This window comes from Teleopsis dalmanni, chromosome 1, assembly GCF_002237135.1.
Source record: "Teleopsis dalmanni isolate 2A chromosome 1, ASM223713v2, whole genome shotgun sequence".
Taxonomy (NCBI): Eukaryota; Metazoa; Arthropoda; class Insecta; order Diptera; family Diopsidae; genus Teleopsis; species Teleopsis dalmanni.
The window spans coordinates 16,586,458-16,606,149 of record NC_051846.1 but is presented as its reverse complement, the minus strand read 5'-3'; the positions used below and the strand labels follow the sequence as shown (position 1 = coordinate 16,606,149).

The 19,692-nt window shown below is 29.0% G+C and overlaps 1 protein-coding gene across 4 annotated transcripts in view; it reads right to left on the bottom strand.

Annotated features, from left to right (window-relative positions):
- Window positions 1–14,584, bottom strand: part of LOC119668015 (protein vein) — an 86,036-nt gene extending 71,452 nt beyond the window's left edge. For all 4 annotated transcript variants that reach the window (XM_038077380.1, XM_038077381.1, XM_038077379.1 and 1 more), the window contains exons 1-2: window positions 13,665–14,584; window positions 11,131–12,520 (exon numbers count right to left, since the gene is read on the bottom strand). In XM_038077380.1, coding sequence (XP_037933308.1) covers window positions 11,131–12,520; window positions 13,665–14,435 — 2,161 coding nt within the window. In that variant the 5' untranslated portion in view covers window positions 14,436–14,584. The remainder of the gene's footprint in view (window positions 1–11,130; window positions 12,521–13,664) is intronic.
- Between the last annotated feature and the right edge of the window lie 5,108 nt (window positions 14,585–19,692).

The following is a 19,692-nucleotide window of genomic DNA, read 5'->3' as shown; positions in this document are numbered from 1 at the left end:
GTTCCGACTTCTTTTAATAAAAGTGAAGTAAGCCGATAAATCTATAAACTTGGCTATGTTTCAAATTATGAATGATCACAACTCTGTTGTGTCGGTAAGAAAAAGGGGCTCGAAAGACTTTAAATTTTTAATGGCTAAACGGTAGTAGTTTGAAGAAAGAAGTTTTTGGTCTTCTTTCGTAATTCTTAAGAGCAGGAAATACCTTGCTAGATTAATCATAGAATTGTTGAGAATGCGTGAATGTATCGATCATTGGTACGAGTATTACACGTATGGTATATGAAAACAGTCAATTCAGAGTTAACCAATCCTTTTATTGGAAAAACATATTTGCATTCCGTACTCTGTGAGCATTTACTAAATTATGTTTTAACGATTTGTTGAAAGTAAGATAAAAGTCAAAAATGCAGAATTATTCTGTTTTTTTTATGATAAAGTGGTGTTGATGTAAATGTTATTTATATATGATTAGTGTAGGTAATTTATCAATTAATCGTTATTGGAAATACGGTTTCGCTGCACAAAATTATATGCAATAGCAAAGGTGTCATCGTATAGGACAGCAAAATTTTTTGTGTATATATATATTTAATAATATTTTGCTATTTTCTAATATGAAGCTTACATAAAACAATATATGATCCTAAATGCATTTCTCAAACATATTTAATAGACCACATATGAAATCGAATTTTTTTCATTACTGCGCAATTGGGTAAAGTTTCCAATATTTTATTTTATTATGTCACCACTTTTCTGTCCACATTTTATTCTGGCGTTTAGCCCACCATATATTTCAAGTGTTCTCTGGAACGAAAAATTCAATTCAAAAAATCTATATCCTTACAGTTTTTGTTAAAACTTTTCATATATTATGAGATCAATATAAATTAATTAATAAATCCTCCAAATTTCGATTTTCGTATTGGAGATGATTTCAATAAAATGATGACTAAAACAAACTTATTGTGTTTTATTTGTTGTGTTTTCAATCTTAAATTTGTCACAGATGCAAATTTAAAAATATTAAAAATATATATAAATGAATATCTTTAAAGATGTTATTTCAATCATAATCCAAACATAATTGACCTCATTCATCATACAAAACAGTAGAGTTTATTGATTCAAAAAACAAGCATCGATGGATGATTGATATCTTCATTAAATACGAGTACACTTACACAGTATATATGTGAGTACATAAAACGAATTAATAAATTTATATACATATCTGCAGTGACAACATGGCAAAAGTGTTTTCGTTACATCATTAAATTCACTTGGGAAACACATAAAATATTGTTGAATGCCAAATCTACGATAAAAAGATATAAAAAATTTTTGCAAAATAGTTTTTCTCTTGCTTAATATGTGAATTCAGGCAGTCAATAAAATTTAATAAAGCAAAAAATATAAATTAAAATAGTGCAAAAAAGACGCAGAAAGGAGAAAGATAGAGAAGTACACAAAAAAAAAATCAACCATGAACATTATATCACATCCGTTTGAAGAAGCTATCAACAACATCACAGTTTCAGATACAGATACAGAAGCGACACACGCAATTGCAAATTTTCACAAAACGCCGGACGCATGAATTTTAGTTTCGCCAACAAGTCAATCACCCACAAACGTAAATCTATAAAACAGCAGCATTAGAGGAGGATACATTTAGACCAATTCGCGACACATAGCAGATAGACATATGGGCCCAAAATCGCTTCTACTTTAGGTGCCGTTGGTGGATGGCGGACCGAAGTGCCTCGAAAGTGTATTGTGTTTCGCGCGGCAGCAAACAAAGGTCTTCATTGATTTTTATGGAACAGTTGAAAGAGTTCAACAAAATAATTATTAAATAATTATCTGAAAATAACAGAAATTCACTTTTCCATTTAGTGTGATATCAAGTATCAAACACACTGGATGTGGCGCTTTGTATAGATGTTAAAACTTACGCATTGTTTTGTTTTGTATTTTATTTTCCATTATTAATTTTATTTTCACTTTTACGGTGCTTTCTAAAGCAACTAAAAATGGGGATTCTATATCCAAAAATTGCCAAAAGACTTAGGTCTTACCAACCCAAACATTCCCAATTATAAAATAAAGTATACTTTTAGTTAGATGAGGTGCAGAGTTAGATTTAATGAGATTTAGATGAATTAAATTTAGGAATGTCTACAAATTAATCAAGTTGTGCTTTTAATAGTTTTGAGGATATCAGAATGGTGGAATTTCGAGATTTCGTTGCAAGATAACTAAATATGACTGAATGGAAACACAAACCAATACACGACCTAATAGTAACTCATAACAAAATTAATTTTACTATTAGAAAGCTCTCTGAAATAAATTGGTCGTACATAACTTAAGATAGGTCAGTTCTTGTAAAGATTATAAAGTAATTTGATAACTTGCAATAGTCTGCCAATGTGATATAAACTATTTTTTTCACGGAGTTGAGAATCTAATATAATAAATTATTGTTTTGAACACAAATCAAAACTTTCTAGATATCGATCGATGTTTGGGATTAGGGGTCAGTAAACAAATTTTAATAATGACTACTTTTTTGTAGATTTGTCAGTTTTGAAAGTTCACTGTAAGAAAATTCATTTAAATTTCGTTAAATTTGAAAATATATCATTCGAACTGAAAAGTAATGAATAAAATTTTCTTAAAATGTGATTTAGTTATTTTACAGTGAATACCGATTTTTCTGCTGTCTGTCAAGAATATGTAAACACAGTACTTAACATTATCATTCGAATACAGGTTGTGGCGACTCCTAATACTCGAAATTCTGAACGTGTGGCAGGCCTCTAAGACGCTTGAATCAGCCTTATGTCAGCTAGTATGAATATATAAAATTGGTATCTTTAAAAAAAATATCTTCCATTATCTTATATGAAAGTACCTGTTTACTCAAATTGAGTAGTTTTGGGAACGCAATGATGTGGGGTTTTATTTGTAGCTGCACTTACGCCATTTTTAATTACCTACACTTGATGCATTCTGATTCCCTATACTTACTATTTTCGTTATGTATTAATTTTTTTGAATATATTTCTCGCTATGATTTCAACTTTTATTCATAAAAATTTAAAGTAGATTTTTAGTTGGAATAATTTTAGATCTCAAATCTAAACAACGGCAACAACCACAGGAAAATGATGTTCATTGTTGTTGCTTTTGAGTGTCGTACGCATTCGACACTTTGTTTGAAATGTTGTTAGTTGTTCATTGCTAGTCGCTTGATGCCATCAAGAAAATATGTTTTTCCCTCAAGAATTCAGATTCAGAAGATGATGAAGATGAATTGTAGCATAAGTTGGGCGGTATTTAGTGTCTGCGTTGCTAGTAGCGGAAGCTGTGACGGAGACAGCAAAGTCGGAGACGTTGTTGTTGGTTCATTTTACTGCAAGATTGTAGGTGGAAGAGACTTTTTTATGGTGACCTAAATAATATTTTATTTTCAAATAGTCATAATAACCATAAAAATGAAATATGCTTGAAAAATTTGTACCAAAACATCTTAAAACCAAAATATTTTAATATTTTAATATTTTATGCACTATATTGGCGCTCTTTTTCCTAAGAATAGTCTAGAAGAAAACCGCAAAAGGTATAATACTATAAATAATGTCGTAGTTGAGGGTTTTGTCTTTTTAACAGGTGAACGTATATAGTTTGTTCTTATTGAGAAAACTAACTACGATAGATTGTTCAAGTACGGATATTTTAGTATACGTTTTGTTATTTTGAAAACACGAAATTGTAAGATTAATTTTATATTTTCTTATATAAAAAACTTATACCTTATGAAAATTGTTATATATCTTATTTATACTATTTCTGCTAATAATAAAAAAAAAACTAAACAACTTATATCTAATGTAGACAAAATCAATTTAAGAGAAATGAAAACATGTATTTTTTACATGAAAATTTTGAGGTATTTCCTTCTTAATCTATTAAATTACATGCTTTACTTAGGTATTATATATATGCATATACAAACTTACTTATATATACACTATAATTAAATATATATTACTTTTTTCCTAAACAGCCACTTATAGTTTTCTGGCTCTGACGGAGACACCGTCATTGATGGGCTTCACTGCCATTCTCATTGCTGCCGAAGATGCTCGCATTAAGAAAATTTTGAATTAAAATTTTGACTGAGCAATTGTAAATTCGAGTATTTTATGGTTCAACGGGGCGGAGCGAAGATACCCAACTTACACTAAAATTTAATTTAATTTAATTTAATTTAATTTAATTTAATTTAACTTGTGTAAATAGAAACTGGTATTCATGGTCATTCTAGCAAACTTTATTGTGTTTTTGTATTGTTTCCTTAATGATTATGATTTAAATGAGAGAAAAAATCATATTTTTTACGATAAAAATTATGACTGCCAATTGGCAACTACTTGGTCAAGTATAGCAACTTATTCGTTTTTAACTTATTGTAGAATAATTTGAAAGGTTTCATTTTGATGAGAAATTGATATCATATAACATGCTTTACAGCAGACGTATCTTTACAAGAGAAGAGCAAGTTACATTTCGAAAATGTAACTGGAAAAATGCTGCTCGATAATGTAGCTAGTAATAAGGTTCGTAAAACTTTCGAGATAGATGTATTGTTAAAATGTTCTAAATATTTTTGTGGAAATAAGTTTGTAGAACTTTAAGTTAGCTCTATTTTTCGTTGTTGTTAATTTTCATATAAGTTCAAAACATATCACGATTGCAAGTCGAAAAATTTGTTGCTAAGTATACGAAATTGGTTTGTTTTGAGGAAAAAAAAAATAAATATATATTATTATTTATATATATATATATATATGTATGTATGTATGTTTGTATATGTATATATGTATATATTGTATAGATGTATGGATAAAGAATTGTAAATCTTTCTGCTTTTGTTTTTAGTAACGTTGCTGTTTGGTTTAACCGCTCAATTTGATTTTGTTATTGTTATAATTAATTTAACACCTATTTTTGTTGTTTCATTAATTTGACCATAACACAAATAAACAAAATTAAGTACGCCGACGATAACATTGGCGATGGTGACGGGTTCGCGACAACAGCAGAGACGAAGACGAGTGTGAGAATTTTTCAATTTACAATTTTGTTTGCTGTGTGACTTTCAAGAATTTTACTAGCAATAAAAGATATTTTGTTTTAACATAAAGCATTTTTTGATATTAGAAAGGGTTACAAAGTAAGCTGGGCCTTAGTACATTATGCTAAAAAGATTATTATAAAAAATTTTAGAATTTCCCAAATTGAAAATCAAAAAATTTCAAAATATCTACAGGTCTGTTTGTCGTAATGCTAATTTCATGGAAATTTTAGTAATCAAAAGGCTTTTTAGTATGTAATGATTATAATCGTAGAACCCATCCCGTTGTTTTTGTTTTAGTCATTCTTAGAAAAGTGTTCATTTTCCTCTTTACATTCGAAACTTTTTGTAATAAATAAATCATAGATATTAAATTGTTCGAAAGTCAAGGTAGTACAAGTACGTTGGAGATAATTGAATACAATTATTAACCTTAATATTAATTTTCTTTATTACGGCATACAATCATCGCTGACGAGTGATTCCGGCACATAAACTTGGCCGTTGCTACAAACTTCGCTGCTTACGATATTATTATATTGTTCAAAAATCCTTTTTGCATGCAGATCTGTTATAATATATTATTATATATTATATAAGAAAAATTATGTAAGAATTTGTAAAAAATGAACTTTGTTCGATCTATGAAAGTAGAACTCTTACAAAGTAGTATATTATTACTATTATCATTAAGTGTAGATCACATAAGCCGAAGGAACTGTAAAACATTAATTGGTGTATTGATAGGTCACTGTGTAGTCGCATCACATGCGCACAAACAAAACCTAATTCACAGCGATGCTTGTAACATAGGAAGTGTAATAAGCAGGATGCAAAGGAAACTATGGAGCATTTGCTGTGTAAATGCCCGGCTCTCTCAAGAATTCGACAAAAATACTTGGGGGCTGTCAGTTTTGCCGGACTGGAGCACATACTTGAGTTTTCTATTGAAATCCTAACAAAATTCGCTAATACAACGTGCATCTTAAGTGATGCACACAATCGCTAAAAATAAGACTCTGATCTGCTTTCGCAATGGACCTTAAAAGTCTACGCGTGGCCTTTTTAGTCTGCCAGTATAACCTAATACCTAGTAGATCACATAGCTCGAACTTTAAAAGTACTTTGAGTGGCTGATAATACGTCCTGGATTTACTTGTCTTACTTGTTGACTACCAAAAACCACTAACAACTTTCTTTGCGTTTCACTGTACGTAATGAATATCTTATAGCCCGACTTCCTTAGGAAATGTAGAATTAAATTAACTACATCTATTAACTACTATATTAACTACTTCAATATCAATTTTAATGTTCATCTTTGCATTCGAGACTATTTTTAATTATACCGTAAATCAAACATTTTAAATAATTACGAAGTATAGATATAGCATAATCATAAGTACAGTACTCGTTATGATTTAATTGTATGTAATTAATAATCTTCTTAGTATTTATTTTGCTGTTAATAAATAATTATTTTGAAAATTATAAAATCATTTTAATATATCATTAATATATCATTCATTTTAATATAGTAATAACTACTATATTAACTACTTCAATATCAATTTTAATGTTCATCTTTGCATTCGAGACTATTTTTAATTATACCGTAAATCAAACATTTTAAATAATTACGAAGTATAGATATAGCATAATCATAAGTACAGTACTCGTTATGATTTAATTGTATGTAATTAATAATCTTCTTAGTATTTATTTTGCTGTTAATAAATAATTATTTTGAAAATTATAAAATCATTTTAATAAATAAATACTTATAAATATTATTAATACTTAAGAAATTATTTTATATAAAACTATTTACACACCAGAATAAATGAATTGCTTTCAAAAATTGAAATATGCAAACAAAAAAATATAAAAAATTCTTTAAATGTTCAAGTTTTAAATTATGAAATCGCTTTTACAAATATGTACTTATAAATGTTATTAATAATTAAGACATTTTTTATATAAAATTCTTTACAAACATAAATAAATGAACTGCTTTTATATATTAAAATATTTCAAAAAGAAAATATAAAAAATTCTATAAATTTTAATTGTAAAAAACTTATTACTTCATTATGTACTTTCCAATATAATTATTAACTTTAATAAACAAATGCCAAAGAATTGATTAATTTCAAAATTAAAACAATAATCAAAAATCAAAAATCAAAAATCGGACCGAAAATATTCCTGACTCACAAAAGAACTGCAGTCCAAAGCAGCTTTATCGGAACCAACAACAGCCAACCGTAGCGTTTTTGCAAACCAAATCAAAGCAAAGTTTAAAAAAATAATAATAAATTATTTAAAGCACATATTTGCACATACGAATGTATCTTTTACAATTAATGCATAAACAAAAATATTTCATTGAAGTTTTCTACAATCAGAAAAGTGCAAATCTCAACCAAAAAATCACAATTAAAAAATGAATGAAAATAAATTCGTTGCTTGCGCATTGCAGCGATGTGCGTATTTCGAGAGCAGAGGCGTCCACGGAGGATTTCGTTGGGCGCGACATAATATTTTAATTGTGCTAAATTAGATGTTTTTAATACATTCTAAATATTTTAAATACACTATTGCTATAGATTTTCAACTAATTAAAATAAATCGATCAACTAAGCTGTATACGAGTATTCAACTGTATGCGATCATTCCAACAAATATTCCTGAAAAGTTCGTGTCCTAGATTCCATTTACGTATCAGAAAACCTAACATAGAGAATAGAACTATGATGTAAGTTTTCTTCAAGTTAACAGAATTAATTTATGATTCTGTGAGATAATGCCTGATTATAAGTAGGGTCTTGTGACTTATTTAATATTGTTGGCTATTATTTTTTTTCTATTATTTTCTATATTTTCTATCGGTTAAAGCGAAGTTATTTGTCACTTCAATTTTACGAATAAACAAGTCCATACTTAGAGTTCTTTCAAATAATAACAGTGGTGTATATGCAAAACACATACATTTCAATACATTACCCCATACTCCATGTTTATTATTTAAAAGGCTAAAGTGAATTTTGTTTTAGACCTATAAGTGGGATGTATATTAGTTATTTAAGAGATCTTAGAAGATTTTTGTTGTTGTATAAGTGGGTTGTAAATTTCTTATATAAAACGTCCATGAAAATTTCATTTCGGATCTATCACTAGGTTGTTTATAGGTATCTATAACTGAACTAAGTATGAGTATTATATACTATAAGTGTTAGTGCAAAGCTTATTGTAATTGATATAATGTTTATTAAAATTAATTTAATATTAAATTCATTTTTTTAAATTCATTTCATAGAAACACATAAATGATATATGAAGATATTTTTAATGTCTGATTAAACTCTTATATTTAAATAAGAATTTCAAAATTTCAATTACCCAAAATGCAAAATTATCTGTTGCATGGTAATTTTCCGTTTTATTTTATGCGAATTATTTAATTAAACGATTTTGATGTTTATGCCATGGAATTTAATTTTTCCTATAAAACACACCCTTCCCATTTTGCCAATACCAACACCAATATATTCTCGTTTGGCAATTTAATTGACCAAATAAAAATATGAATGAAAATCGAAATGTGTAACATAACTGCATTGAGACAGCTGATTTTGTAGTTAATTATTTAGTTGTGGTAGAGGCAGATATACACATCCACCAGATACATACATACTATATTTCAACCCACATACGAAATTTTATACAATAATATGGAAAACTTTTTATCTAGATATGTTTACGCAACAAAAACGCAAAATAAGCGTTGATGAATGAAATAAAGTTTTTATTTGCAATTAAAAAATGAACAAATAAAAAAACTATGAAGAAAGGAAAAAAGTATATAACATTGTTGTGAATAAAAAATTGCAAAAATTTTAAAAATAAAAAATATAATCAAAAAAAAAACATCAAAGAGAAAAACAAAAGCAAATTGCATAAAAATGCTCCGAACCGCAACGTTGCTTTTTGTTGCGTTTGCAACTGCTTAGTTAGCAACAATTGCTAGCAACAATAATTAAGCATAATATTAAGCTGCCAATACTGCCGCAAAGGTCGCCCGCCGATCGTCAGACGAAGCAGATGCCACCAAATTCCCCCTTCGACTTTCTTGAAACAACAAGATATGACAGCATATTCATAACGTGAAAAGCAAATTGAGGACGTACCAGCAAATACATGGGCAAGTGAAATGTTCTTGTACCAACAAAAAGGAAATTAAATAATATGAATCAAAATTATCGTAATAACGATAACAAAAATTACAACAACATTTCGATAGCAACATTATTTCAACTAAGCATCAACATACAAAATGCATGTTGCTGATGGTTGGAATTGCCCCTTTTTAAGATGCCTTCCAGTCTGAATGTCTGTCTATCCGATCATATAATATATTCATTTGCGTGTATTTTGAGTTAGTGAGCCTAATTTTAATTAATAAATACAGGGTGAGTTGCTTTGAAATATTATTTCTAATAAAAACAAGAAAGTTTTGTGATAATTGTCTTAGCAACATTTTACTAATTCACGATTAATATCGAAAAGGAACTTTCTGTATGAAAGTTTGAAAAAGAAAATTGTCAATGTTCTAATGTGAAATATTGTTAAAGAAATCTTTCCATAAAGGACTGAATTTTATTTGAAATTAAGTATCGTGTAGAAAATTAAAATTTGTTATTAATTAAAAAATATATCATCTTTCGTCATCCAGAAGCATAAATCATTCGATCTTGACAATTAAATTCTATAAAATTGATTGCTTAGCTTACATGATCCTTGCTAAGATCATGTAATATTAAACTTCGCCAATTTGATTGAGAAGACTAACGACTACGCATACCTATTTATATATTGAGCAACTTAACTGTTCTATAATATATTGATTACATCCCTGTGCTATTAATTAGTATTATTAATAAAACTATAATCCAGGATAAACTGATTACGATATGTATTTTACGTAAATTAACGACTAGGATCTGTATAGAATTATTGGTCATATTCTGCAGGATCACTTATACTGTTAAATGCTTTTATTAAATGTTAGACCATTGACTATAGTTATTACTTAGACACGCTGTATAGTTAAGCACATAACCAAATGTATCTGCATATTTAAAAATTTATACACGTATGTGCATAGATTTGTCAATGTGTTAGTGCACGTGTATATTTATATAATTATTTGCGGGTGTGTTGAATAAATTATTTCGGTCTGGTGAATATTAGCAGAGCGTGAAGTTAGCAAAAGGAAAACAAAAACTGTTTAAAAATTAAAGAAATTGCTTTTTAAAACCAAAGTAATTCATTTTGGTAGGAAAAAACCCCAGTAACACAATGAGAAGACAATACACTTACTACACTCACTACAGTCACTACACAAAAGAGTTGAGATGGCGTAGCGTAGATGATAAACTGCAGAGTTTTCCTCTATGATAAACTGAAGATCGTCATAGCTCTGCATGTGTTGCAGTAATCGCATTTTTTATTTCTTATGCAAATGACCGAAACTGATTTTTATCACTACAAATACTTGAATTTGCATACTTGCCAATTAATTACAATTGCACATAAGCAAACATACTTTAAGCAATATAGATACTACTGCACTCATACAATATCTCATACAACATACAACATCCAACTGAAACAATGAAAGCTTTAAATAAGAGCAAGTGAAGCAGCTGACATTTCCGTATCCGTTTAGAGTGACATTAGTGCATTTCTAAACTTTGTTCCTGAGTATACTTGAAGAAGATTTATGGTATGTCACATATTCGAATACATTTATATATATTTTTGAATTGTTTAGTTTTTGAAGCGGAATAACATAATATGTATAAATTGTTATTCTTCTTTTTAAACATATCAAATTACTGAATATAATAAAAAAAAAATCAAATGATGTCTTTTATATGGTAAAAAGCCGGACCTTGTAAAAAGAAATGAAATCAACTCACCATAATTTTCGCTCACAGCATTTTTGACCGCTTCCACAACACGACGTGTCTTACGTATAGGTTGCCCAAGAATAGTAAAGTTGCTTGAATCGATTTGTTGCACAAACATCAAGTAGATGCGTCCCTGTTCTAATTCATCGCCGCGCACCAGGCCACGCGCCCGTAGCTGTTCGCGATAAATATCGCATTCTCCGCTGCTGTTGCGATAGGCAAACTGTAACCTCAGGAATTGTTGCATTATACAACCTATTTGTTGCTTGAAGATTTGCTTCACCTCTACAGTAGCTGAGAAATTGGCACGCCTGTCGGATGTCATTGAAATAATTTTGCCCTCAAAAACTGTGGGCGCTTCGAACGCCAACTGTGCAGGATCTCGCGCTGAGCAATATCGTCGCGCGTGCTGCTTTCGCTGTCTTTGACGATAATGTTGCTGATGCTGTTGCTGGTGCGTGTGATGTTTATGGAGTAGATTAAAATTATTGCTGCCACTACGACTGTTGCTATTGCTATTGCTATTGTCATTGTTGTTATTATTATTATTGTGATGTTGTCGTGTTATTGGTTGTTGCTGCAATTGCTGAAATGGTTGCTGATCGTTATAAAAGTGTTGGTAACCACCACTGCTCGGCAAATTTTTAACAACACCAAACGCGCGTGAATCGCGGCGACTACGTGCGGCTTGTTGCTGCAACATACGGATGTGCCGTAGTTGCTGTTGATGCAGTAACATGCGACGTTGTTGTTCTGAAAGTTCGCCAGTAAATGGTAAGGATGCAGGAATTTCGTAAGATTCAATTATATAACGAAAGGGTATGAGTTTTGTGGTTGTATTTTTTAGATTTATTGCTGTTGGCTTGGGTAATGTTGGTGGTGTGGGGGTGAGTGCAGTGATAAGTTTACTTTGCACAGACGCATTTTCTCTTACGGGACTGTGATAGTTTTGTACAAATATTGAATGTCCCTGTGTATGTCGTCGTGTTTTGGTGCTGCGCGTATTACTCGAGGCTGGATATGAAGTCTGTTGATTTTGTGGCTTAAAATTATTGTAATTGTTTTGACTATTTAAACTATTTAATAAATTAATTATTTGACTATTTTCAAAATTTGGAACTTTGTTTTGTTGTTTTAGCTGGGAATATGAATTAGACTGAGCCTGCAAAGTTATTGAGTGGTCAGCAACATATCCAGCACTGCCATTTTCTTGTGTAGGATCCTCAGTTTCATCAATATCATCATCTATTTCCTCTTCAACATTCATTTTCTGTTTCATACTTTCATTGCTTTCACTGTTATTATCACTTTCTTCACTGTCGTCGTAATCATCATTATCATTTTCGTTATCAAGTGTTGATGCTTCATCAATATCGCCGTTATCATTCATGTTTTGTGGCTAAAAGTATAAGGGATATAAGATCAAGATATAAATTTCAACAAACAAATTTATTAACAAAATTCTTAAACAGAAATTTTAGTTGGTTTACAAAGTGATGACTTAAGTTTAATAGTTCCACAATTTAATTAAATTTAGTTTAATCAATTTAATTAAGTTTGTGCTTTTTAACTTGTAAAAACGTTTATAGATAATTACATTATTTATCTCTACATGTATTTATGATTTAAATACTTATTTTATAACTTTTTCCTAGTGGTGGATCAGTCAAGTAGGGAACTCATAGCAGAAAATTAAGTATAAAAATGTGAATCTGCTTCTATATACAAATATTGGCAAAAAAATACACAAAACTGGTTGGCGGAGGCTACTAAACGTGTAGCTAAGGACGACTAACGTCTGTAATGGTCAACTAAGTAAATAAGAAATATTTTCGACTCAATTCGGATATACTTGTTGGTCCAGGTACGGACTAATTATTAACCAAGAGGCATATCAGAAACTTATCCACTCATAAAAACCATTTATTCGCTAATTAATTGTTATCCAATTATTTGCAAATGTGAATATATTAAAATATATTAATATTAATATATAATATATATTTATATCTATATTAAAATATATAATATTATAATATGTATATTACATATTTTTAAATAAAATTACATTATACAAAAATGACTCTTGCTCAATAATTGGTCTAAGAGTCACATCAGAGTAATGTAGTTTTATTTTAAACCTATATATATTCAAAGTTGCAAATAAGAAAAATATATTTCTAAACTAATTGATTACTTTTGTACGAGCGGATGTACAATAATTATGAGCTGGCATATCGGTATGACCAGCCAGTTCTGACTACTTATATACACTTTAATAAGGTAGCACATATCGAAGATTTGAAGTTAGAGTTCCCTTAAATACTGGTCCACTTAAAATTGATTTTTGTTTAAATTATTAAATTAATTTAAATAAATAATTGATGCCACTCTCGTTACAATAAACAATCTCAATAAATCTTATTGAAATTTATTCTTACAAATTTATGCTTGTAATAAACTTCATATGATTTAGGGAATATGCTATAGTTTTATTTTCTACAATTTAATTAATATTAATAGTTTTATATGAATTTACTTACAACATTATTTCTACTATAGATGACAGATCCGTGTGCTACATGAGGTTTGTAATAATACGAGTAGGCAATGTTATCAGAATTTTGTTGATTTTGTTGTTGTGATTGTGATAATTGTTGGTGGTGTTGCTGTGATTGTTGCTGATGATTGTTATTATTGTTATTAGTTCTAATGCTGTTAAGAAACTTATTTTTACTATTTAAATTAAAACTACTACTGCTACTACTGCTGCTGCTGCTGCTTAGTTTATTAATAAGTCTATTTGCATAAATGTCGCCGGCAACATTTTTATTGTTGCTACTACTCCCACTATTCTGACTACTGCTATCTACTGCTATTGTTTGTTTGTAACTTTCTACGATGGTGCCAACATTTCCTAAATTTGCTGCTAAAAATGGTGCCATTGATTTGTTGTTTGTTGCATTTGCCGTTTGTATTGGTACAGATGGCATACGCTGTTCGCTGTATGTTGCTATAATTCTTTTTGTAGTATTTATTGTTGTTTTTCTTGTTGTTGTTGTCGGTGTTATTGTTGTTGTTGTTGTTACTGCTGCTATTGGTAGTGTATCTGTTGTTGATTGTTTTGTTTGGAGTTGAAAATTGTGCAAATCTGTGTGTGCGTATGCAGTTACACGCATTGGCATGCTTATTGATGTTGCTGCTACTGTTGCTGTTGGAGCGTATATAATTATTAGCAACATTGTGACAGCGAACCACAGTAAAGACATTAGTTTCGTGTTTAGACTCCATTTGCGCAATATTCGCGCATACATGGCGTCCCGAAAATAGGTGGCAAAATTTTATTCTGCAAAAATATTGTTAAATCACCTTTAATGTTTTCTTCTTCTTCTATTATCTGTTAGTATTGTTTAAGTTTTCGTTTTTAATTAAATATTATTGTTTATATGTTGTATTTTAACTGGAAGTCACTTTTTTCTTTATTGAAACATTTATTTAAATTGTTTGTTTTTTTTTTTTTTTGATTTCTAGCTTCTTCTGCGTTAATGTTGCTGCAACATTTGTGTGCTGGTTATACATTTCAGCGGCGCCTGCACGACTTTTCGTTTGTCCTTCGCCAATTTATTTTCAAAGTTAATGAAATGTTGCCACAGGAAACGTTGAATAAGCTTCATTGTTAGAAAGATTGCTTACTTTTGTTTATTTTATTTCTTTTTTTTAACACTTAAGTTTCAACTTTGTTTTTCAATTTATTTGCATTCAATTTATTTTTTTTAAATTTTCATTATAATTGTTTTGTTTAATGTATGAAATTTCTTCTCTCTGAAATGATAAATTTTTAAAAAAATATCACAAAAATATAATTTTTTATTTGCTGTCACTTGACGTAACACAAATTTAGCATAAAACTAAGATTTCTTCTCTTTTTGTTGTTATATTAATGGTTTTGTTGTTGTAGATGTTGTTTGTAGTTGCTAATTATGATGCTGTTGTTGATTTAAAGTGAGTCATTTCAAAAAATGTACAGATAAAAGTATAATAAAAACGAGATCATAAATAAAAAAGTGTCGCAGAATTTTTTCCTGTTATTACTCGTATTTTTTTTTTTCATTTTAACACTTCAATAACAATAGACTTTGGTACGAAACACACGTCATGTTGCTGATAGTAAAATTATCGCTTTTTATCTGTAAAAACAAACAATTCGCGTTGTTTTTCTCATCACAGTTATTTGGGGTGTTTAACGAAAATGTCTTTTTTTTGACTTTGTAGTAAATTGTTTATATGAACTAAAGTTTATTTGTTTTAAATGCGGAGGAGTTATCTCAATCCAGAAGCTGACGGCAATTATACGTGAAAAAAAAATAGATGCTACAATTGTGTTGATTTTGTATTGGAAAAGGTTCCTAGTGAAATTGAATATATTGCAAAAATAAGCAATTTAATAAGCAAAATAAAGGACATTAGTTTTTAATATAAATATTGACATAAGTTAAATGTTTATTGATTGGAGTAGTCGAAGAAGTTTTATGAGAAATGTATTTCTTTAGGAAAGGGTACCATTTAAAGTTGCTACCACTAATCACTGGAGAAACATTTTAAAACACAGGAATATTATATGAAAGTTAAAATTAATTCAATTTTAAGAAGTTTTTTAAAACTGAAATCCGTAAAATTAACCGAATTCAAATTGCTTAATTTATAAGCAGTTGGATAGTAAAAATCTATATATTATGTGCACATGAATTAATTAAAAATTTTCATTCCTTGAAGTTATATTTTCTTCCACTTTCCGATATCTAGCGATTCAGCGTATTGTACTCAAATAAAAAATCATGTTTCAGACTAAAAATTTGTTTTGTAGGTGCGTCCGCAAATGGTGAGAACCTACATATACATATGAATATAAAAAATAAACACAAATTATGTTTATACATACATTTTTATATTTATATTTATTTGTTTAAAAGGAGACATTTCTACATAATTTCACGTAACGATGACGCGGCGATGTTACGTATACATTAAATTTGGCGAGAAATAAAAATCTATGCTAATGACTGACTGACTCTTCTTCTATCATTGCCGTAAAATATTTCTAATTTTGCATAAAAGGAGAGAACACTGTAGAGCCAAGGTTTTTGAATACTTTAATTTTACGAGTATTTGTAGGCTCATTTTTGATGTGTTCTGTTATTTACTAATACACAAAATTTATGTTCATGTTTGTATTTTCATTCTTATATTAAATTTTCTTTTTAAATTTGTGAACTTAATAAACATTACTTCGTCACTGTTGAGTGATTTGCATGTCACACACCGTTGCTGTTTTAAATATTGTTTGCAACATCAACACAGTAGTCTGTCTATTTTTACCGATTTTCGAGTAAAAAGCATTTTTGTTTGAAATAAAAGTATATAACTTGATGACTATGACGACAGTGACTATATTACAAACAGCGTCGCAAATATCTACATAAAAATTGACATTTTCTATAACAAAAAATATTTAAATAATATATTAAATTTAATGCAACAAATTAAATAAAATTTAATTCCAATCGCAACATCACAACAATAATTCTGAGAATGCGCAAAGTAAACAACAATCTGTTGTTACAGATTAACAACAGTAATTGTGGTTATTGTTACAGCGCAAAGGTATCAATAACACTACTAAAACGACAACAATAATTAAAATTAGTGTGTGCTTAATAAAGTTACTCATACTTCTGTTAACTTTTTTATGTCACTGTTAAATACTCGTACATGCACATAGTGTCTTAGCATATATGTATGTAGTTTGAAGCATTTTCAATAAGGAAAAGCTGAAAAGTGTAATTGTGTGCTGGTGCTTTCATATTAAACGAAAATGCCATAACAGTTCTTTACATTATAATTTATTATTGAACTTTTGGTTTTTGCATTTTGTGTTCTGCAAATGCTTGTGTATGTCATGTGAGAAAATGGAAGGAAACTGCACAACACAGCAGCAGGAAACAGAAGAAGCGCTGTAGCTGTAACAGAACAATTTTTCGCCCTAATAATAGCAGGCAATATGAATTGTTGGTATTTTAGAGGATTTGTACCGGAAAGCGAAACATTCAGTAAAATTTCTACAGTAAATGGCGTAAAGTGCATATATATACATATGTAATAGCACTTCGAAAATGGAAAAACGTCTGCGAGTATGATGTTTGCGTAAGTATATGTAGATATACATGTGCTATAGCAGAGCAGACTGAATAAAGTTAATCTATGCGAAATGTTGCTGCAGTTTTATTCCTTTTTTTAAATGTATTACAGTTGCTGTAAATATTGTTGCACATTCTAACTCTCATAACAAAATTGTTGCTATGCCTTTGAATGTTTTCGTTGTTAAAGCTGTTGAAGCTAATAATGTTGCCACAGATGTTGTTGCTGCAGCAAGTTGACGATAATTTTTTGTCGTTACTGTGTAATGCACAATTAAAATTGCTGTTGTTTATTTTGTGTTTTGTATTTTGTATTTTGCATTTTGCGTTTTTGAATTAAATGCTTATATGCTTATTTTTGTTGCAAAAGTTAATGTAGCAGCAGATGAAGAAGAAGAGCAGCAACAGCAGCTGCTGAGGTCTCTGTGCTGTTGTTGATTGTATGGTTGTTGGCTGTTGGCTGCTGTTATTCTTTATGCGCTGCGCTGTGTGTGCTAATGTGTGTTGATGTGCGATATGCCAGACACACACATTTTCTAATTTTAGACAAAAGTAATTATAACAACAAAAAGGAAAAATAATGAAAAACCATTTAAAAAAAGTTTTTTGTTTTTGTAAAAAATTGACTATTGAGTCTACGAGACAGCGACGTGTGTGAAGTTGTGGAAAATTCGTTTTAAATATCTTTTACATTCAGAATTATTTTTTAAATATTCCGATATGAAGTCAACAAAAATTCAATAATATTTAAAAAAATTTATAAAAATTCAAATATCTCAATTTAATATGTAACTGATTTCTATTTGTAAAATTATATTTTTTTTTTGTTTAATATTTATTTGCTTATTTTAATTTTCACCTTAAAATTTTTTCACTTATTAAATAATAAAAAATAATTTTATTTTTTATATTTATTTGAAATTTAGTTATGAAACTGAAATTATTCTTCGATTCGATTTTGTAATTTTTCAATTTTCACAACATAATTTTTAAAAAATTTCATGAAATTTTATTATGCTTTTACACTAAAAATATATAAATAAATTTTCTTTTTTTTCTTAAATCTCGACTCGTTTCGTTTATATTTTTATTCGCGTTCGATATATGCGTTCACGGTGTAAAATCGAGAATGATGCCGCTGGTGAGCGCTTTTGTAAATAGACCATCGCCGGCCGTCGTCGTAGCGCTCGGAAAACTTTGAAATTGTCGAGCAATAAAATCGCCGAGTGTTTTTTTACTTTGGATTGAGCATATGAGAAAATTGCTACTACATTTTCCTTCTAAATGAACATATATATACATATATAAATATATATAATTTCTATATATGTACATATAAATTATGTATATAGCATATTCATATATCAAGCACATATGGAGTAATATTTTTTGTTTGAAAAGTCTGCTAATTTTTTATTGTTTCAGTAAAATTAAGATTTATGATATATATATAAAAAATTTGTTTTTATTAATTACACTCGAAATTGTTAAGCTATTGAAAGCACAAGCCTATTACTTTTATTAAACATATTTAAAATATTTCTATTACAACAGATTATGCAATTTTAAACTGAACCGTCCGCTTCGACTTGCAATTAACACGGCTGACGTTCTAAAACTAAAAACATTTATTTCAAAGATACAACAAGATACACGAACCTAATACTTATGCACTTCCGAACTTGTTCGCAACATGTTCGGCCGCAATGCTAGCACCTACAGTGGTCGTTTTATATAATATTTTAAAATGAAAATGTGAGCTGCTTGTAGCTGATATGCCAATATACTTCATTGAGTTAAAATATGATATGATAAAAATAATTATTAGCTAAGATAAATAATTACAGGATATAAGATATGTGAAGATCATGACTACTTTATATTGATATATAAATAATAAGTAACTAAAAATCTAACTAGTCATATAACTGGATGCAACGACTCCTGCCTTTTTTGATTAGAAGCCACAATGAGTGCGTATATAGCACTCTCTGAGTAAATTATGTGGATTTATTAAAGGCTTTTAATTCCCATATGTAATAATTCCTATAAGTAATTGTGAATAGATTCAATACAAGCCATTAGGTCTAAGTGTCCTCAACTCAGTTCTCATCGTACCTAAGCTCATATATAGTAGATCAATATTGGCGTTGATAAATTCACCGTTTAATTAATTTTAGATTCGATATAACAGTTAAAAAATGAACGCAATGTGAATGACAGTTAATGTTGAGCTAGATTAACTTTAATATTAATAATTATTAATAATAAAATATTAATAATTTTAGGTTTATTAACATTTACTCACCCTAATGAGCATCGTAGACTTCATAAAAAATTTGAAGAAGTTTTAATCATTTTGTTTTAAGAATGTAAT